The sequence below is a fragment of the Rhipicephalus microplus genome, chromosome X (genome assembly GCF_043290135.1).
Source record: "Rhipicephalus microplus isolate Deutch F79 chromosome X, USDA_Rmic, whole genome shotgun sequence".
NCBI lineage: Eukaryota > Metazoa > Arthropoda > Arachnida > Ixodida > Ixodidae > Rhipicephalus > Rhipicephalus microplus.
This window is the reverse complement of record NC_134710.1, coordinates 268,967,689-268,989,748: the sequence shown is the minus strand read 5'-3', so window position 1 is coordinate 268,989,748 and position 22,060 is coordinate 268,967,689. Positions and strand designations below refer to the sequence as shown.

At 43.8% G+C, this 22,060-nt stretch overlaps 1 protein-coding gene across 2 annotated transcripts in view; it reads right to left on the bottom strand.

Annotated features, from left to right (window-relative positions):
* Positions 1 to 272: 272 nt before the first annotated feature.
* Positions 273 to 22,060, bottom strand: part of Atf6 (bZIP_ATF6 domain-containing protein ATf6) — a 74,010-nt gene continuing 52,222 nt past the window's right edge. For both annotated transcript variants that reach the window (XM_037414045.2, XM_037414046.2), the window contains 4 exons: positions 16,609 to 16,785; positions 16,124 to 16,202; positions 10,840 to 10,924; positions 273 to 931 (listed from right to left, as the gene is read on the bottom strand). In XM_037414045.2, coding sequence (XP_037269942.2) covers positions 654 to 931; positions 10,840 to 10,924; positions 16,124 to 16,202; positions 16,609 to 16,785 — 619 coding nt within the window. In that variant the 3' untranslated portion in view covers positions 273 to 653. The remainder of the gene's footprint in view (positions 932 to 10,839; positions 10,925 to 16,123; positions 16,203 to 16,608; positions 16,786 to 22,060) is intronic.

Genomic DNA, 22,060 nt, shown 5'->3' with positions numbered 1-22,060 from the left:
CTGTAACATGTCTGCCAGCCAAATCCGATACCTGCAATTGGTTACACATGAAGAAGACAGGTAAATTGGGCAAGTCGGTGAGGTTCCATCATAAAAATATAAAACAGTGCTTTTACTCAGGGGATGAAGAAAAAAAAAACAGACAATCACACGTGCGTCTCTTTTTTCCTTCATCCTGTGTATAAAAGCACTGTTTTATATTTTTATGATGGTTACACATGTCGAAGATTTCAAAATTCTGCAGATTGAGAGGGTGAGCCAAATAATAAATAAAGTAATAGAAGTGACACAACACAAACCACAGCCATCAGTGCTTTCCACCTTATAAAAAAAAGCAAAAAAAAAGAGAGAGACAAAGCAGAAACCCCGTAGGCAAGCTACACAAGACATGAAACCTCAATGCCATTAGAGTCTCAAATCACAGTGCCCCAGTTCACTACCACACTGCCCAGCAGCCCACCTTTTCAATCACGCACATATGTGTGCACACTGAATTTTCTTCGCTATGTTTCTTCGCTTCCCAGGCTGAAGGGAAAGAACACGGGGCAAGCACCAAGCGAGAACAGTGTCTCAGCCTGGCGCAGTTGCATTCGATGAGCTATTTGAATAAGTTTAGGTGCCAAATGCCAATTCACAGTGGTCTGATGGTACTACTAGCCATTCCGCTGGGTATGGTTTCGTAGTGGAAGACGCAGCTGCCTCGAGTGGTTGGACATGTTTTGTGAGTACGAACTCTGTTCACGCTTCGTCAGATTCGCTGCAGCGACATTCACGTTAGTTCCAGCAGTGTTTGGCTGAGCAGAATTGCGGGGATACTGTTGCCTCAAGTGGGGTGGAATGACCGATTCCTTGACATGAATTATCTTTGTACTCATGACCTCACAGTCAATTTGCACCATTGGTACATGTTCCTTTACCATGTGCGTAGATTCTGAAAAATGTACAAGAACAAAGAGAGAAGCAATTATCAACATGTGGCAAAAATTATGCAAGAACTACTGGATGAAATATCATGCAAACAATGACGTCAATGAGCTAGCCACAAAACAACTTTACAGTAGATACACCCACAGGCACTGCTGTATGGCAGCAGCTGACAAGGTATGACCCTTAACACAGTAAACTCCTGTTAAGATGAACTCTGTTAAGACGAATTCTTGCTTAAGACGAACAAGGGAGTGTTTGCTTGGTTTCCTATAGACTGAATGCAAAAAAAATCTGCTTAAGATGAACCGCGTAACAGGCCTCTTCTATTAACTATCGCAACGACTGACAATGACGAATATTCTGCGCAACAGATATTATGTCTTGATGGGGGCATTCAGGCAAACAAACAAAAGCAAAATGAGAAGAAAAAAAACTTCCTGACAAAAAGACTCAAAGCGAATTGAAAGGAAATTGAAGCGTGGAGGAAGGAAGTGCGATAAGTGAAAAAGAAAGGTCAACACATAAAGCTGGTATCTCCCTCACTCCTAGCCTGTAGGTGGAGAAAGGGCCGGTTTTATCAGCAAAGAAAGCAACAAAAAGCGTTCATCATTTTGTATTCTCCTTGTGTTCTTAAGTTCCCAAACTCAAGTACAATGGAGAACAGAAGAACACAACAGCTTGGCTAGAAGGAAAAATGAAAGCAAAGGGGGGCAATAAAAAGCCAAATGAAAGTGAGAACGAGAACAAAGATTGTCTGTGCTTTATAATCTCATGATACGAAAAATATATATGCGGCGCAAGCACTCCCATCAGAAAAGTCGGATGCATTGTCATCACCGCCACACAATGGCGCCCGAGCACATGGTGTGGTCAGTTCCCGTTGTTTTGCATAGGGCCTGTGCATGTCATATTTGTTCCCAGCGAAATGCAGCAAATTTTGATGCAGTATATTCATTAAGAAAGTGCCAGACAAAGGAAGGTCATTCAGCACACTAATTATAGCTGCATCGTGTCTTTTTTTGTGTGCTCAAGGCTTGTGATCGTGAGTCAGCATCATCATCATCATCAGCCTGACTACGTCCACTGCAGGACAAAGGCCTCTCCCATGTTCCGCCAGTTAACCCGGTCCTGTGCTTGCTGCTGCCAATTTATACCCGCAAACTTCTTAATCTCATCTGCCCACCTAACCTTCTGTCTCCCCCTAACCCGCTTCCCTTCTCTGGGAATCCAGTTAGTTACCCTTAATGACCAGCGGTTATCTTGTCTACGCGCTACATGCCCGGCCCACGTCCATTTCCTCTTCTTTATTTCAACTATAATATCCTTAACCCCCGTTTGTCCCCTAATCCACTCTGCTCTCTTCTTGTCTTTTAAGGTTACACCTACCATTTTTCTTTCCATTGCTCGCTGCGTCGTCCTCAATTTAAGCTGAATCCTCTTTGTAAGTCTCCAGGTTTCTGCTCCGTAGCTAAGTACTGGCAAGATACAGCTGTTATATACCTTCCTCTTGAGGGATAGTGGCAATCTACCTGTCATAATTTGAGAGTGCTTGCCAAATGTGCTCCACCCCATTCTTATTCTTCTAGTTACTTCAATCTCGTGGTTCGGCTCCGCGGTTATTACCTGCCCTAAGTAGACATAGTCTTTTACAACTTCAAGTGCACTATTACCTATCTCGAAGTGCTGCTCCTTTCCGAGGTTGTTGTACATTACTTTCGTTTTCTGCAGATTAATTTTAAGACCCACCTTTCTGCTTTCCCTGTTCAACTCCGTAATCATGAGTTGCAATTCGTCCCCCGAGTTACTCAGCAATGCAATGTCATCGGCGAAGCGCAGGTTACTAAGGTATTCTCCATTAACTCTTATCCCTAACTGCTCCCATTCTAGGCTTCTGAAAACCTCCTGTAAGCACGCGGTAAATAGCATTGGGAAGATAGTGTCCCCCTGCCTTACACCCTTCTTGATTGGTATTCTCTTGCTTTCTTTATGAAGCACTATGGTAGCAGTTGATCCCCTGTAGATTTCTTCCAGAATGTTTATATATACTTCATCTACGCCCTGATTCCGCAGTGTCTGCATGACGGCTGATATTTCTACTGAATCAAACGCCTTCTCGTAATCTAGTGTAAATGTAAACCTTCAGCTGCATGTCGTTTAAGGAAGAGTTGCTGCGAATGAAAATTAAAAAAACTATCCAAACTTCAGAGAAAAACTTGAATACTTTCATAAACTACTTGGTGTATATTGGCTTTGTGAAGGTATGCAATGGAGGCGTATCGAAAAGTGATAGCAGTCAGCAAAACAACAACTCAAAATGTGAATAGCCAGGAGAATAAATTTTTCATTCTTTGAAGGAAAATTGAGCTTGTCTCTCCCTTTTTATCCTTTTCTAATTATCAAGATAGGATTGTGCTACAGTTTTATTTGAAAATCTGGAAGCAATTTATTCCTGAGTGTATTTATTATGAACTTGCAAAATCGAGTACTCGTTAGATTAGTCTAAATACTCTACTTGAGAGCATACTTTTCATCAAGCTGAGCCAAATAAATGCTTTTTTTTTGTTCCTTTCCTCCTCGTAAGTATACTTCATTCAGTGTTTTCAAGCAACGTATCTCGGTGTACTTGACATGTTAGCATTTGGTTTTTGGGGGCACTTTTAATAAGAAAGGACTCCTGATAAGACAAACAAATGATCGTGGTCCCTTGGAGTTCATCTTAAAGGGAGGCTACAGTATCAACAATTTGTTTTCAAAATATTTAAGTCAGAATTAAGGCACATGGCCATTATGCAAGACTATGCAAGTTGTAGTACTATTGACAGAACGTCTAAATGAAAAAAATAATGGCAAAATTTAAAAACACAATTAGGATGCGCACCAGCTCAGTTTGCCATGTAAATAGCAAGGGAAATTCAGAATGTCACTGAAAGATCTCATAAAGCTAACATACAAACTCTCAAAATGAATATAACTACTTTTCTCTACATAATACTTCCTTAGTACAGGAAATGTGTGGAGAGAGAGAAGTATGTCTGGTACACTGCACCTGGATAGTATGTAATGTCAACACATCCTTTTCTGTATGTGCAGTACTCATGGATTGAAACAGGACAATTTAGAGCTACATAACTCACATAGTTTCACTTCCAGAGTTTTCAGTTTGGGTCATATCAGCATAATTTTACCACGAATGCTTAGATCAGAGCCAACATTATCTTTAGAGATCAGATTCATCGTGACAGGACCTAGTTAACCCGTGCAAGTGTGCGTGCCAGTCAATACACTAAAGCTGCACTATCTCCCACTAAAGGTAACTATGAGTAGCATGCGAAGCAGCCCATGGGTCGACTTAAAGTTCCGTTCAACAAGGGCACCTTGCTCGACGTTTACATGTCTTTTCAAGTAGAGCACACCATGGATTCACTGTAGTTTCTGTTGCTGTTACTCGTCCCGAACTCTTGTTGGAGCACGCCATGCGGGTTCATCGGCACGCCACGCGGGAACAAGTGGGTTCATCGCGCGTCTGCAGAATCTCGTTCCCCGACGCCACTTACGCAAACCTGAACGTGCCAGCTCGTGCCAGCGCATTCTGACTAGGATACAACTCACTGGTTCATCGCGCGTCTGCAGAATCTCGCTCCCCCAATGCCTTGACACAATTGCTGAGAGAGTGTAAGGGGGAGAGGCCACAACCTCTTACCCAGTACTACCTTACAAAGGCCGGAACGTGCTAGCACGTGAGCACGTTACGGCAGTGCTTGAGCCAGCTGTTGCGCATGCACACTAAGGGTAGTCACACACACCGGATTGAACTCTGCCATAAGCTGCTTCACATCCAAAGAAATTTGATGTCATGTTTAAATTTGTGAGTACATGTCTCAACCTACAAACAATATACTTTGTGTTGAAAGGGAGATGCATGTCCAACACATTGTACGTGTGATACATAGGACATGTGCTCATACTGTCATTACACGACCAAAACACTCAAGAATGCAAGAAATTGCCACAACCGAGCAGCTTCTTTGAATATATACGCCACGTATACAAACGTAAGTATACATACACTAAGATGGGGAAGTAAGACACTTGATATGTGCTGCGTGACTGGAGACCAAGCAACCAGGCAGCCTCAAGCTATTCCATCATAAGCATTTATGGTACAAACGTTCTAGTCTACAGTCTACTTTATATACCAACGCTATAAAAGCATAGTGTGCAAAAAATATACTGTCATCATTAGAGTGACCACTTTAGTTCATGCACATACTTCAGACACCATGGAATGCTCAGTTAAGAGAAAAACTGACAACTTTCTAGTTGAATTTATTATGACATTTAAGTATCTAATGCCAGGAGACCAGACAAACGGTATGAGTAACCTAATCTTCCAAGCTACAAAGGTTTCTATGTATTTGAAAAAAAAAATGCCATTAATATGCGCATTTTAAAACAAATTCAGCTCTATGCAGCTAGGGATATTACAACACAATAGCCACACACTACGTAATCCCTGGTTTCTAATTCACATGCCAACACATCAGCTTTCATTCTCTATATGCAAGTAAACTTGTATAAGTATGTAAAGAGCTGATTAGTAGAAATGCATGCTGCATACGAAAACCACAATCCTTTCTACTGTCACTATGTATTGGGCACAATGCCCAACACTGGAAAAGCTGGTGCCACTGTCAACTTGACATTTTTGGCACAATCAGCTGCCGCACCAGGAGCATTGACACGCATTGAGAAGAAATTTTACAAGGCCCCTTCCTCTGTTATTCTGAATAAATGGGGATGCTTTCCTGCTTTGACTGAGCACTTGACAATACTTTGAAGTACTGTAATATGCAGTCACTGTCATTAAAAGAGTCTTATATGGTAGGCCAGCACTCAGTACCTTAGTGCAGAGCATACACAATAAAGCCCTGTGTCAGCCCTGAAATGTGTCCTCCGGGTCATAACACTTGAGCTTTAATGTCTCAAACCCACCATATGATTATAAACAATACCCCAGTGGAGGACTCCAGAAGTTTTGACCATCTAGTGTTCTCCAACATGCGCTCACATCGCACGGAACACAGGCCTCCAGCACTTCATCTTCACCGAAATGCGACTACTACAGCCAGAATCGAATTCCCAACCGTCGGGTCAGCAATTCAGCATCTTAACAGTTAATCCAGCATGAAGGATATGTCCTCAGGGTAAGCAGGAGGTGCGTGCAGCTTGGATTGTGAAACTTACAAATGGTAAATGGCAATCAGCTATAACATGTGCTTGCAGTTAATACACCCATGAGAAAAATTTCTCCCTCAACGTGGGGCTGTGCTGCTTGGTGATTAGCAGAAAGCTCTCACTGATGCACTAACCTGCGCACGTTCATTGGCTAATTAAGCTTTTCTCCTGCAAGTTGGCCCATATGTTTCCCACCTTCATAACAATGCCAAAATTAGGTTTGTTCAATCCTGAATCCAAGTTGCCCCGTCTCAACCTTATTTTTTTTCTATAGAAGCAGATGTATTCTTGTTAAAAAGGCACTATGCGTTTTGCACCACAGATATAATTTTGTCAGCAAAATTGTGGGAAAAATAAGCAAAAAATATTGCACATGGAAACTTTGCATTTACAGTTTTTATGCCTTGTTTTTACCCCACTTGGCAGCTACATGATGTAATAACTTCTCTCTTTATTACTGAAATTCCTTGCCCATGCCAGTCCTTTTGTACCACTGTTATTGGATACTGCTCCATCAGAAGCGGTGTGACATTTTTCACCTTCATTTCAAAGGATAACACATGTTTTGCCTCATTGACAGCTTCTCCTTTACACAGCTATCATGAAGTCTACAGTCATTGAAGTGACGAAGTCTACAGTAAAGAAGTATAGTTTCAAAGCAAATCTTGCACCATGCAGCCGTATTTCACACTTACGCTCATGACCGATAATGAAAATAGACAATCAAAACAGATGGACCATGAAACAGCTCCACTCAATTGGAGCTCTTTTCATTATCTGACAGAGGTTGCAGGACAAGGACGACCCCCACCTTATATTAGTTCCTGATCTGGTGCTTTCGTTACAGCCATGCGTCTAGTGCACAGCATGTGAGTGGCCATATAGATGCGGTAGCTAGCACAGTCGAATCTTATTAATTAGAGCACGCCTAATTTGAACTTCCGTTTCATTAGAACTGACGCAGTGGCCCCATCAACGCTATGTGTATTCCAATGGGCGAGAACGCCCTGTAATTTGAACGCGCAAGCACTTGCGACGGTTAATTCCAACATAACGCGCTCCGCTCAGCACCACCCTCAATCTCGCGGCGACACCTCCGACCCCTCAACGCTGCACGCGAAGGAAAAGAAGAAAAGGAAAGAAAAGGCTGCGGCGGAATGCTTGCTCTTTTTCAAATGCCGATCTGCGACACGCCTGTGCCATGATTTTCCCTTTTCCGTCCCTGCCACGTAGAGACCCTTCTACTTTCAACACTGTGCGCGATGAGAGAGAGGAAAAAAAAAAAAGAAAGCTGTCACAGAGTGTTGGCTCTCTCTCGCGCCGGTGCCACACTTCCCTCTTTCTTGTCCCTGCCACGTAGAGAACCTTCTTTCAACGCAGCGTGCGAAGAAAAAAGAAAGCTGCCATGAAGTGCTGGTTCTCTATCAAATGTCGATCTGCTTTTCTACGCGTGGAGACGCTCGCTCCTCCTTTCTCGTCACGTGCTGGCCACGATGCGGCTGCCGCACAGAGCGTAGCAGCAGAGATGCAGTTATTGTCGTCATCTTTAGGGAGTGTTGGCGCTGGACATTGCCACGCGCACCTTCTCTTGCCAGGAGAATGCTCAAGCGGAAGTAGAAATGCTTAGCAAGCTGCCCGCAAAATTGATTGACTCGCTGCAAGGCAAACGTTCACATATGCGCATCACTGATTACTTCAATTATAGACGGATGTCCTGTGATTTGTGAATAAATTTAAGTCCTCTGAAACTTCCCCCTCATGTGTTAGCTCAATGCACATGTGCCACTGCATGGTGAGCCCTCCGTTCATTTAGCTTTCATTAATTTGAATTTTTTTATTTCCAACAAATTTTCAGGCTCCTTCGAGTTCGAATGATCGAGATTTGACTGTAGTAAATGCAACTTGCTCTCACTCATCTTGCAAGCAATCTTAGTCATCTAAATAATGGATGTCACCAACAAGGCTAGTATCTTGTATGTGATCTCAATTGAAAAGAAGCACATTGCTGCTGGTTTCAGAATACCATAGAACTTACTCGCCATAATTTCCAAGTGATAAAAGTTATTCCAGGCTTTCTAATAAATAGGATAAATTCCAAGTGCTAAGGGTATTCAGAATGTCACTGAAAGATCTCATAAGCGCATGCTAAGGCAATCAGAACTAATAAGCACTGTCACTCTGGGCAGCACCTGAGGCTCACACTAAATGGCAAGCCCCAGAGGCTTAATGGGTGCGATAGCTTTAATTAAAGGGACACTAAAGAGAAAAACAATTTTTTGTGTATTAGCAAAGTACAATTACACAAACCCGGAAACACCACCCTTACCATGAGACGACACTCGGTAAGCGAGAAACACGCGAAAAGAAAATGCGGAAGAAAACGCCACCTTGAGATTCCTGTACCAATCACTGTGACGTAAGAAATTTTGAAGGCGTCTATTGGGTTCTACCTAGCTTCCAATCATGAAGTACTTTGCAATCTGTGGGTGCCATAGACTTAGTATACGAATTTTCATAAAAGTTCATCTAGCCAATGACACGAACATACCGAAAGTACATTATGAAATTTCTTACATTATGCGCAGTGATTTCGGCATGAAATTTAAAAATGAAACTTCAACATTAATTTTATCTGCTAATAATGAACTTTGTAATAAAGAAACTTACTGCATTTGAGTTCTCAGAGAGCAGTTTATCAATCAAAACCAAGATATTGTTTATCTTTAGTGTTCCTTTAAGTCACCCCAGTTTCAACTCAATACTGCGTCACACCAGAGTTTCTTTCAGCTCTACAAGTGATGTATGACTCCTGTGAACAGGAATTCGCCAGAAAGCCATTTAGTCATAGTCACTACACTGTATGCAAAATTGATTTTTTTCATGTTATTGAAATTCGACTGCCCTATTGCCTATCTGAACATTTTTTGGACAGCTTCCATACACAAAACGTAAGTGTAGCTGCAAGCTTTCAAGTTCTATAAAATTTACAACCGTGTTTACTCGTGTAATGAACGCACTCGCATAATAAGTGCACCCCCAACTTAAGATGTCAAAATTTGGATTTTTCTTCTGTGTAATAAACGCACCCTCTACATTGATTGATTGATATCTGGTGTTTAACGTCCCAAAACCACCATATGATTATGAGAGATGCCGTAGCGGAGGGCTCTGGAAATTTTTACCACCTGGGATTCTTTAACATGCACCCAAATCTGAGCACACGGGCCTACAGCATTCGCGCCTCCAACGGAAATGCAGCCGCTGTAGCCAGGATTTGGTCCCGCGACCTGCGGATCATCAGCCGAGTACCTTAGCCACTAGACCACCGCGGCGGGGCGCACCCCCTACATTTATCCGCTACAGTCCCGCTAACTGACACATGGCGCCTTTTTGCCTGATGGATCTTTCAGTTTTTCATTATTATGCCGACCCCCCTCGGCTCGCTTCCCCCTCCCCTTTGCTTGCTGCTGCGTGCTGTATTGTTTTCCTTTCCATCTGAGCGCAGCACGTCCCCAGTCTTTTTTAATTGTGTATGTGCCACAGCGGGGATCACTAACGGTGCAAGTGTGGAGACATCGCAGCTGATAAGCAGACAGCGAGCCAAGGTCACGAAACTGCCCGTGCCAACCGACGGTCGCCTCTTGCAAATACGAAACTTGAAGGCCCAACCACATTAATGCAGTTTTCGAGTGACGATGACAGGATTTGCTAATACTATGGCGATCGCAAAGGGCCATTCGTCGCCATCGCGTCGCATGTTTCTGGAAAACCGTAAAAAATATCGCTTGTCGCCCAGAAAAGATCGCGATTATTTTTGCAACATGGTAGTACCCCCGATACATGCTTCGGTTGCAATTTGCTTTTCACGCTTACTTCCACGCGTACTTCAAGGAACACAAGATATAGGCTAACTTTTGTACAGTAACATCTCATGTGGAGTCGAGGCGGCGGCCGTATTTTGTCGTTAATCTTGTTATTGAGAGTTTGTTTAAATGCTTCGATGGTAGCTTATTGCAACGTTGGTTACTTGATAAAATTTCAATGGCGTCGTCGCAGTCGTCGTGCGAGGTTGCCGCAAAGTTGGCAAAGGCATCGCAGAACACGCTTCTAGGCACCCCTCAAGATCACAGCAGATACCACTGTAGCAGTTAAAAGATTGCGAGAAAAGATAGCTGTGAAATGCTTTTATGGCATGCTCGGGCAGCACAGGGGCAGCTTGCAGACGATAGTGCCATCAACCACTGAAGATGAGTGAAATGCAACAAAGAAGCTGTTTCTGAACAGTGTACACATATGCCAATTGCGAAAGGCAAACTTTTTTTTGCATTACCGCATTTTTCGCTTATTCCAAAAAAGTGTTCATAAAATTTACTTCACATAATAAACGCACCCACAACTTTGCTCCGATTTTTCGAGAAAAAAAGCGTGTTCATTACATGACTAAATACAGTACTTTATTTTCTTGCTATTGAGATTAGTTTTATTGGAGTGTAACATTTCATATTAAGATGTATTTTGCAGACCCTTCTGTACAAAAAAAAAAAGGAAATTGGCTGGATTTTACACCTTAAACAAAAGAAGTAATTTGAATATTTATAAGAGTTTCTTTATGCATCCCAAATTAAACAGCGGGAGTCAGCACAAAATAACAAAGCATCATGAAATAAAGAGACTCACCATGAAATGTTCCTGCGGGCATGACAAGTGACATTCTTGGCATTGCGGTACTATTTTCAGAGTTTGCCGATAATAGAAGATAGTCCTGAAGTACAGAGAAGCCAAAAGGATATGAGGCATGAACTCACGAGGGAAGAATGTGTATAGGCAGTGAAATAAAACAAGATAACAGAGGAGAAAATGGAGGTTAAAATATGAGCGCAGACTTTGCCAGACATCACATAAAAGGAGACCCACCACAGCTATCAAGCCTTACTTTGTTTTGATAATGAAATACATATAGGAACCATAATTCAGTATTGAATAACACTACCCATTCCCACTTAAGACCTTATGCATCAAGGTGCACTTAAGCATGCACTGTACTGGAAAGTGCTAGGATGAAAAATAAAAAGTAATTTTTTGTTGCGGCATGAATGACAAATGTGAAATAATCTCAACCCTCACAATAATTCCTTGCCAAGAGCACTCTCTCATATCACAACGTGTTACAGCATTACTGTTTATGAGCAACTATTAGCACAGTCATCAAATGCCTCCTGTGGTCATTAGAAATCAAATTTTCGGGTTTCCCATGCCAAAACCATATTACGATTATGAGGCATGCCACCGTGAGAAAATTTCATATTGATTTAGACTATTTTGAGCTTTTGAACATTGTTTAACGCATCCTTGGTTTTAAGCACATGGGGTTTTGCCTCATGTGCTCTCATTGGCTTATTGGTGTAGGTAGGTGCTATTCTCAAGTGCAGACTATAAATACATAATAATATGATATGAGTACATAACAAACTTCTGCTTTATAGCACACAGCTGTTTCTGTTGTACTTAGCACTGACTGCATCTATGCCTCACGATGACTTTGTGTAAGGCCCTTGTCTATAGTACAGAAAACAAAACTAGGATACACCTCCAACTCCTCACTATGGTGTGCCACAGCACACGAAATAGAAGAAATTGAGTCATAATGGCAGCTGTTTATGGTGCCTACGTGGACAGCTGCCTTGCTTAAAGTTGCACAGGTCACAACTTCATTTTGTCAGATTTTTCACTCATACACGAGAGAGTTAACCTTAAGCACTCCCTACACAACTGCACACAGTGTAGGCCTAACGGTGTGTTAGTGCACAGGCAACATCATAGAGGAACAACATTCAAGCAAGACAAACTATAGAGACACATAATAATACCAATATCTGGCATACCTGCCAAGTTTAACCATTCCGAATCGGGGAGATAACCGCAACGGGGGAGGGGGAGGCATGTTACAGGGTAAATGTAGCACAAAAAGAAAAAAAAAAAGAGGACAAGAAAGGGGACACCACAAGCGCTTACTCACAACTGAAAGTTTTATTGTTTGAACCGAAAATATATAACATCTAAACTTAACGCCAGACTAAATCTTCCAAAACTTCCCTTCACCCATGATGCTTCACCCACGATGCACAGGTGCAGGATTTAGTCGAGCGTAAAGTTTAGATGTTATATATTTTCGGTTCTAGCAATAAAGCTTTCAGTTGTGAGTAAGTGCTAGTGGTGTTCCCTTTTTTCTCCTCATCTTTTTTGCGCTACATTTACGTCCTAATGAATTAGTACCAACTCACAGTCACTCGCTGTTTTGCTTTGCCTACCCCCCCTGCTCCTTTTCACACACACACACATACAAAAAATATAGTGGAAAGGGGGAGGGATGCGAACAGTCCTACAAATGTAAACATTTGCATTGCGGTCTTATGATCACTTATAAACAATGCAGGTGGGGTGTCCCTACTATAGTAGAATCTCAGTGTTACGTACAAACCTCAAGTGGAATCGAAAATATCTTTATCGCCCGAAACTTTGAGTATACAAATAAAAAAGAAGCAAAATTAGACTTCAAGCCATGATATATGCATAAAAAATTTCTTTCCATCAAAAAAACTTGCCCTCTGGAACATGCGCAAATGGATATCTATGTATAAAGAACGGCGCAGCTGGCTGCCACGAAAGTGCACATCAAAGCTTAAAATCCGCTCCGCCATAGTCACAGCGAAGATTGACATGAACATCAAAACGCTTCCTGCCTTTTTTTCTTAAAACGAAAGTGTTTTCTGCCCGGAGTCCACCACAGCTCCGCTGATATATTTCCATCATGGATATGACGTAAAATATATACAGTAGACTCTCTTTAAGACGAACTCCAATGGACCACAATCATTTGTTTGTCTTATCAGGAGTTCGTCTTATTAAAAGTGCCCCCAAAAACCGAATGCTAACATGCCAAGTACGCCTAAATGTGCTGCTTGAAAATGCTGAATGAAATTTATTTATAACGGGGAGGAAAGGAACAAGAAAAACAATTTATTTGGCTTGGCTAGATAAAAACTATGCTTCCGAGTAGAGTAATCAGACTAATCAAACGAGTACTCGATTTCGTGAATTCATAATATGCTCACGAATAAACTCCCACAACATTTTAGCAATAAAGCACGACCCTATTTTGACAATTAAAAAAAGATAAAAAGGGTGAGACAAGCACAATTTTCCTTCAAAGAATGCAAAATTTATTCTTCTGGCTGTTCAACTTCTGAGAGGTTGTATTCCTGAATTCGCTATCACTTTTGAACACGTCTCCATAGCATACCGCTACCTTAGCAAAGCCAATATACGCCAAGTTGCTTATAAAAGTCTGCAAGCTTTTCTTTGTGGTTCGGATATTTTTTAAAATATTGCGCCCACAGCAAATCTTCCTTAACGACACGCAGCTGAAGATCTACGTTTACGCTACTCACAATCACAAGCCTCAGGCACACAAAAAAAAGACACGACGCAGCTATATTTAGTGTGCAAAATGACCTTCCTTTATTGTGCACTTTCAAAATAAAAATGCTTCATCATTTCATAGGTGAAAGATATGACGTGCACAGGCCCTATGCAAAACAATGCAAACTGACTACAACATGTGCTCGGGCGCCATTGTATGACTGCGATGACAATGCATCTGACTTTTCTGATGGGGGTGCTTGCGCCGCATATGTAGTTTCTGTATCATGTGATTATAATGCACAGAGAATCTTTGTTCCCGTTTTCACTTTCATTTGGCTTTTTATTGCCCCTTCCCTTGCATTTTTGCCTCTAGCCAAGCTCTTGTGTTCTTCTGTTCTTCACTGTCCTTGAGTATGGGAACTGAAGAACACAAGAAGAATACGAAACGAACGCTTTTTGTTGCTTTCTTTGCTGATAAGCCAGCTCTTTCTCCACCAACAGGATAACGATGGGAGAGATACCAGCTTTATGCGCTGACCTTTCTTTTCAACTTCTCTCGCTTTCTCCCTCCATGTCACAATTCGCTTTCAATTTGCTTTTAGTCTTTGCACCTGGAAACTTTTTTCTTCTAATTTTGCTTTCTCCTGTTCCTCGGGCAGAATCCCCATCATGAATGGTCACTGTGAGAGTTAAGTCGTAACAGAAGAGGCCTGTTATGCGGTTTGTCTTGAGCAAATTTTTTTTTGCATTGAGTCTATGGGAAACCCAACAAACATTCCCGTGTTGTTCACCTTAAGCAAGAATTCGGCTTAACAGAGTTCGTCTTAACGAGAGTTTACTGCACTAAGAGATTGCAGAGAAAAAAACGAGAAGGAAAGATTCCATCACGTGGCGTTAAACCAGCAACCTCTCGATTCGCAACGCACAGATGTCACAAAGTGTACGTTGTTGAGGATGCAAACAGCAAGCTATTTATATACACCATACATGGTTTAATGGTGTTCAGAGCTCCGAAACTTTAGCGCGGTTTCGTAATCATTAGAAAGATGGCGCAACGGGTTTGCGTTGGGCTCGCTCTAAATGTGGTTGCCTTCACAGAGCGTGGTCTCTCCTGCACACGCGCTTATCAGACTCGTGATTTGGGGGAGGATGAAGGCCATTGCTCGCTGCCACAGCCGCGTTTACGAAAGGAGTGCTCTGCTGACACGTGACGAAGTGAGAATTGTGACAGTTCGCGCTTGTCCTGTATATACTAGTGCACTCGTTTTATGTATTTTTTATTCTGTTTAAACAGTGCGCTTCAAGTGTCCAGCTCTGACAGTTGTTAGTCTGCGCTAATCCTGTGTATGCTAATTTCTTGCATGCTTTGTGCTGCTTGATATTCTTGACGTGACTTTGCAATTTGTTGCTGTTGCTGAAACAATGTACAATAAATGCACAAATACCCCTGTGAAGACACGTTTCACTTCGTGTTATACTGATTCCTAGATAAAGGGATCTTTTTTTTAAAGCCTTTATCACCTTTAATCTATCGCAGCATTTGCCTCGTATTTTCGAAGCTCGTAGTCCCTATCAATAGTTGCATCGAAGCGACCGTGGTTTCGCTCCCGGTGGTTGCGGCAAACGGTAGTTCCGTTAATAATCCGCGTGTGCTGGCCGTCACGTGCCTTCGAAACTATGTTGCTTTTTGTTATCAATGATTACACGTGTCGCAGTTTTGTTGTCAGCGTTTGCGGAAAGGAGCGTCACTTTGACTGGGCAAGCATTGGACACGCGTGCACTTACGGAGGTTTCACAATTTGCCGTCACCATACAGTATGATCGCATCAAGAGTGACGGGAGTTTGGTTGGCCGCGCGCGTCTTTCCGAAGCTTCGAGCACGTTGCTCTTCGCCATTGCTTGATGGTTTGGTACCGTAGCTCGTACCTCCCGGTGCGACGCGCCAAAGTGTTTGGAACAAATGAATTTTCGTTCGCTGAACACAGTGGAATTCCGCTGGGGAGTTTCGCGAATTCGTACCACTGAGATTCTACTTACGTTTACAACACCTCCCAATTTGTTTAAATTATAATGCGATAGTCCAACAGTTTTGCAAAAAGCCTCAATAGGGTTGGAGTGAATTTTTGTTGTTGCGGCCAGATCACACACAGAAATTTTGATTTCCGGGAAGTTTCCAGCCAACCGTACAAACGTAACAAATAGTCGAAATCCCGGTGTCAGGTATGGATCAGGTGTGATTATACCTTGGCAGGTATGATATGGAGTTTTAAAGTCCCAAACTATGGAATGATTATGACAGATGCTGTAGCTAAGTGCGCTGAAAATGCCAACCATCTGGTCTTCGCAAATGTGCACTGACATTACACAGTACACGAGCCTTTAACAGTACACGAGCCTTTAACATTTCACCCCCATCAACATTGGCCTGAATTGAACATGTGGTCTTTGGGTCAACAACCGAGCACCGCAATTGAACACCACCGCAGTGAACATTACAGTACAACAGTTTGAGGATACATACAGACCAAATGCTACTTACCCCAGAGAATGAGACAAAGTAGAATGTATCGTCCTTCCTTTGGATTGCCTCATAGAGTTCTTCATTTCTTTTGGCTTTCCTACCGAAGCAAATAGACCAATGTAAAGACAAATATAAGCCTATCAGACTAATAGGCTTATATAGGATAAAGCAACACTTCACAGGGCTGAACTGGGCAGACATGCGTACTTTAAGGCCCCATCATGTTATGCCAGGCAGAATGGGAACAATTTCCAATTTTGGCAATGTGTGGTACCTATGCACATCATTGAACTGAATACGTATCAATTACAGTGTAGTGCGACTGTGATAACCATTCAGGAAATATGCAAGGTTAACAATCGCTGCTATATATGGCACAAAATCAAATATGTGTCTGATTCAGCTAAAAAAATGCTTTTGCCACTTTACGGTGCTCCTACAGACTATGCCACAAACTTGCAATAGACTACTGAGCCCCTGAGAAGTGCAGAAGAAGAGCACACCAGTTTTCACCATAGACTCCACTGCTACCACTGGCATGACGGGTACTAATCCAGGTCTGCAGGAGAGGCTTTCGAACCAGTGGCTGCCTTGGGAGGGAGGGCTTCTTGCGTTGCTCTGTCAGTCTCAGGTTCATGTTCTCCACATGGTTAGCCAAGCCACGCAGCTGGCTCTGCAATCTGGAATAGAATATGCAGCCCACAAGCACTTCTTTTATCAATGCTTCTAACAAGAGCCTTCGGGAAGCTAGCTGCCATCTGCTCTCTTATCTCACAAGCTGGCTGCAGTAGAGTGGAAGCTACAAGGTCTAAGCAAGCTACATGCTTGTGCACTAAAACATAGTTCTATTTGTATGTGCATTATAACTGGAGAATGTTAGAACTGCATTTGTTTGGCATGTATTACATCACAGCAATACATGATAAACTTATCATGATTCCCATGCACATCGTAAGTATTTAATTGCAGTATTGATAGCTACTAACTGTGATGGTGAAGCAATACTGCAGCACCCTTGAAGAGGCAAACATCCTTTTCAATCCAAACTCATTCTTGCTAGTGGCCCACCATCCTGACAGCCATAAATGAATAGTGTGTTATGAAGCGCGACGCCAACACGGTCCCGAAGACGCCGCTGCTGCGAAACTCGCCGCTACCAAGGTCACTGGCTCTTTGGTAGCGAGTGTTTCTCAGCTCGCGACTGCTTCTGCGCAGAGCTGATAGACGAGCGGACAAGACGACAGTGAGTTAAAGCAAGGTTTATGTACAGCATAGCAATAGAACCGTGACACATTCGGCACTGGGGCTGACAGCTTAGGGACTCGAAGAGCCGAGATGTTTTCTCTCTGACGCATAGGTCAGCTGCTTGGCGAAGCACCGCGTGGTTCTTTATAGGCCCCAGGTGATTCTTTATGTCATCAACATTCAATAGGAACTGTCGCCAGGTGGCGTCAGATTTTTCCAATGGGGACCTGCCGCTGGGTTGCATCATGATCCTCAAATCTGAAATCGCTACGCTGGGTTGCACCCAAGGATGAGTGATGTTGCCACGCATTGCGCAAGAGTCGCCAGACTTGGCGCTGCTTGCATTATCGGGCTGCTATCGGGCCCGTAGGCTCAGGGAGCTCGCCGCGCGTTGCTTAAGACAAAACGCCGCCGCCGCTTGATGACGTCGTTGAGTTGATGGTGTCAGGCGGGCTCGCTCACTGGCCTTGACAGAGAATGCCTTTGCAGAGACAATAACGTTCGGTGTAACAGCACCCCAGCCGCCAGACAATGCACCGGAAAGACGAGCTGCTTTCACGTGGCTTAGGTGTCAGATGCGCTCGTTCACAGGTCCCTCCAGGTTCGCCTCCAGGACCAGGGAAAGGATGCGGCTCCAGGATCAGTTCTGTGAACACATCCCATTCTTGAGGGCGGATCCCAGCTACACTGCCTTGTTGCCAATACTTGTCGACTAGCTTTGCTCGACTCTTCTGACAATTTTTGGTCTCAGTACTTATAGATGGTTCTGCAACTTGTAAAGAACGGTTTGACAACAGACAACACACGACAAGCAAGTGCCCTCGATTACCCTATGGAACATCAGACAAAATATAGTACAACATACACCTTGCTACATGTCTATCGAAATTTCGTTCCCTCTACATCAAGAGGCACATGTGGGACACAAGACTCTTAAAATGAGAACTCAAATTTTTACGCGTACAACAACATAATGAAATAGAATACAACATAAAGTTGGCCCCTTGAGATCACTCTCGACAAGTGCGCTCAGCTAAGACCGTGATGAGGACAAAATTTTGCCTCAACTCGCCAGCGAAAGATCGAAAGGTGGAGAGAGTACCAACTAAAACGCACGGCTCAATGCGTCTGCATTAGCGTTTAGCTTTCCTTTCTTGTAGCGAACGTCAAGTTGTGCCGCTGTAGTATCATGCTTCACCTCAGTAACCGGCCGCTTTTAGGCAACATGTTATTTAACCAGGTTAGAGGACAGTGGTCCGTTGCGACCACAAACCTCGAACCGGAGACATAACAGGCTAGCTTTTGAACAGCCCACAAGAGGCAAGCGCATTCCTTTTCAGAGGTATTGTATGCCTCTTCCCTGCAGCTCAGTTTTCGACTTAAATACAAAACTGGCTTTTCGTTACCAGCACTATTTTCCTGGCACAATATAGCTCCCATACCGCGATCACTCGCATTGTATTGAATGACAAATCCCTTAGAGAAATCGGGTGCCATGAGAACGGGCTTTTCGCTTGGGGCCCGTTTCAGCTTGCAGAACGGATTCTCTTTTTCCGAGTCCCATACCACTTTAATCGGCTCAGACTTTTGAAGTGCATCAGTTAGAGGGGTGGCCATGCTATAGTAGTTTTGCACGTAATGCTGACAGTATCGAGGTAGGCCCAAGAATGACCTTATATCAGATTTTGTGGTTACACAGAGGGCCGTCAGGATGTAGGCTCTGGGAATGGCCCGACGATATTAATTACTAGGCGCTGAAAAGGTTCTGTGATAATTGGCACAAACTTCATGGGTGCCTTCCACTTCTCCGTGGATTTCCCCGCTCGCTGACAAGGGTCGCATGAGTGTACAAAGTTTTCGATATCCTTCCAGCAATTTGGCCAATAAATCTTAAGGGAAATTCTAGCCTCAGTCTTCTTTATGCCGAGATGTCCTGCCCACGCGTTTTAATGTGCCAGTTCCAATAGTTGGCGACGATACTTTAGTGGCACCAAGAGCTGCTCATACTTGCGACCTTGCACATTTGTGTAGCTCCGATACAAAAGCCCTGCCATAAAAAAAAAACAAAACAAAAAAAAACCATTTTTGTTCTTTGTTCCCAACTTTACGCTTTCCATTAGCGCTTCAATCGAGAGGTCCTCACGCTGCTCTCAAATGAGCGTTTCTCGATCAACCCTCGACAGCTCACTTCAACTTTCCGCTACAGGCGAGAGCCTACCACCCTTCTCACTTTCACTCAATGGCGTCATGTTGTCTCTTCTGCCGACAGAGACTGCTTCCGCGACGGGCAGCTCGAGTGACTCATCCAGAGAATTTCCTGTCCGAGGCACCAGCGCTTCGCCGCCAAGGTTACACAGATCAGCCTCTTTAGCAGGTGGTGTTTCACTACACTGAACGAGATCAAGTTCCTGCGAAAACTTCCGCGCTTACGATCGCATGAGGGCCATGTATGCTAAGTTGGAGAAGAACGATTTACCCTGCTCTTTGAGAAGCTGCTCAGAGTTATTAGAAAAAAGATAAAAAAAAAACGATCGGGAAGCGCGGCAGACACAGCCGCTTCGTTGCGAAGCTTACCGAACGGGTCTTCAACGACAACCGTAGTGATTGATAAGCAAGCACTCAACTCCTCGCCGACTTGCCTGATCCACGCGTATTCTTCTGTAAAGTCGTCTGCAGACACCATCGAAGGATGAACAAAGTCCATAGTTGCCACTGAGTCTCGAAGTGCTCGACATGTTTTCCCATTCACGCTAATTTCCTGGAGATACGGCTCTAACAAACGCGTGTTATTTTTTGATTCTCCGATTATTGTGAAAGCAAACCTTTGTTTACAGTTTACCTCAACGGGCCCTTCCTTTTTGCAGTTGTAGCAGATTGACGGCTTCAGTGATTCACAAACACCCATGTAGTATCAATGTGTTGTTTAGGAACCTCACTCGATTTCTCCGCTCCGTTTGCCCTTCCCCTGCAGTGTCCTTCGTAAGAGACGGGTCCTTCCTGAAATTACGGTGCAGAGTGGGTTTCCGTTGATCAGGTTTCTTTGAAAAGCTCTCATTTCATCCTTTTCAATGCGCACTGCCCTGCTATGCAACTTTCAGCGAGTATAATACTCCTCAGCTAACTCTGCTGCCTTGTTGAGCCGCACTTCGCCAAGTTTGTTCTGCAGCCAAAGCTTGACATCATCCTCGATGCAGTGGTAGAATTCCTCCAATGTAATGCATTCTACCACTAATTGCGATCATCATAAAGACCTTCGCCCTTGAGCCATTCAATTATGTCGGCTTTAAGACGAGATGGGAAGTCAAGGGTAACTCATTGCCCTTTTTTGCGTACCGGAACCTTTGCCGGAAAGCTTCGGTTGACAACTTATGTCTCAAGAGCACTTCCTTAACCATGTCATAGCTCTTAAACGCTTCTTTCGACAAGCACATTATCATGTCGGACACTTCGACGGGAAGAAGAGTTAGCAGGTTCTCCGACCAAAGAGACTGCTCCAAGGCATTTCGCTCACAGACGTGTTCGAACTTGACGAGATACTTCGCTATGTCCTCGCCTACTACGAATGATGGCAGTTGGTCCCGAATTCTCTGACCGCTGACCTGGACTGTCGCAGAAGCTACGCTAAGCGCCTGCGAACACGGTAGGATTGCCAATTCTATTAGTCTCAACTCGAAACGCTCCTGTCTCTCGGCCTCCTCACGACGTTCTTGCCTTTTAGCTTCTTCGCGCTCGCGATGCCTTTCAGCCTCATCGTGACGTGCTTTGATATCCACCCAGGCCTCATAGACTTCCTCAATCATCACTCCTTTATCTTTCATGATCTTAAGGATTGCTTGCTTTCGTTTCGCACGACCCAAAGTAAGGCCAAGTTTCTCACAAATTTCGATGAGTTCCTTCACTTTAAGGTTCTCCATCGTTCACACTAGCCTCTTGCTGTTTGTGCCTGTTAAGAATATACTTGTCGTACCCACTATAAGTTGACTAGCAAGACGCGCAAGCAATTTTTAACACTGCCGTGTTTACACCCTCCGCATTAACTTTGGTTTCAAAGCGCTTCGACTTGGCTTGAAACTATCAAAGCTCACTCTAATGCTTCACACAGCCCTTATCTAAACTACTATAACCTGTGCTAGAGTAGTCTGGCGAACTGAGGGGAAAATATTAGGCACTCATTGCATCGATGTCGCTGACGCCGGCCGATCCCGCAGCTGCCATTCACTGTTACGAAGCACGACGCCAACACGGTCCCGAAGGCGCCACTGCTACGAAACTCGCCGCTGCCAAGGTCACTGGCTGTTTGGTAGCGTGTGTTTCTCAGCTCGCAACTGCTTCTGCGCAGAGCTGATAGATGAGCGGACAAGAAGACAGTGAGTTAAGGCAAAGTTTATGTACAGCATAGAAATAGAGGCGTTACACATTCGGCACTGGGGCCGACAGCTTAAGGACTCGAAGAGCCGAGATGTCTTCTCTCTGACGCATAGGTCAGCTGCTTGACGAACTGCCGCGTGGTTCTTTATAGGCCCCAGGTGATCCTTTATGTCATCAACGTCCAATAAGAACTGCCACCGGGTCGCATCAGAATTTTCCAACGGGGACTCGCCGCTGGGTTGCGTCATGATCCTCAAATCCGGAGCCGCTGCACTGGGTTACACCCAAGGACGAGTGATGTTGCCACACATTGCGTAAGACTCGGCAGACTGGGTGGCACCG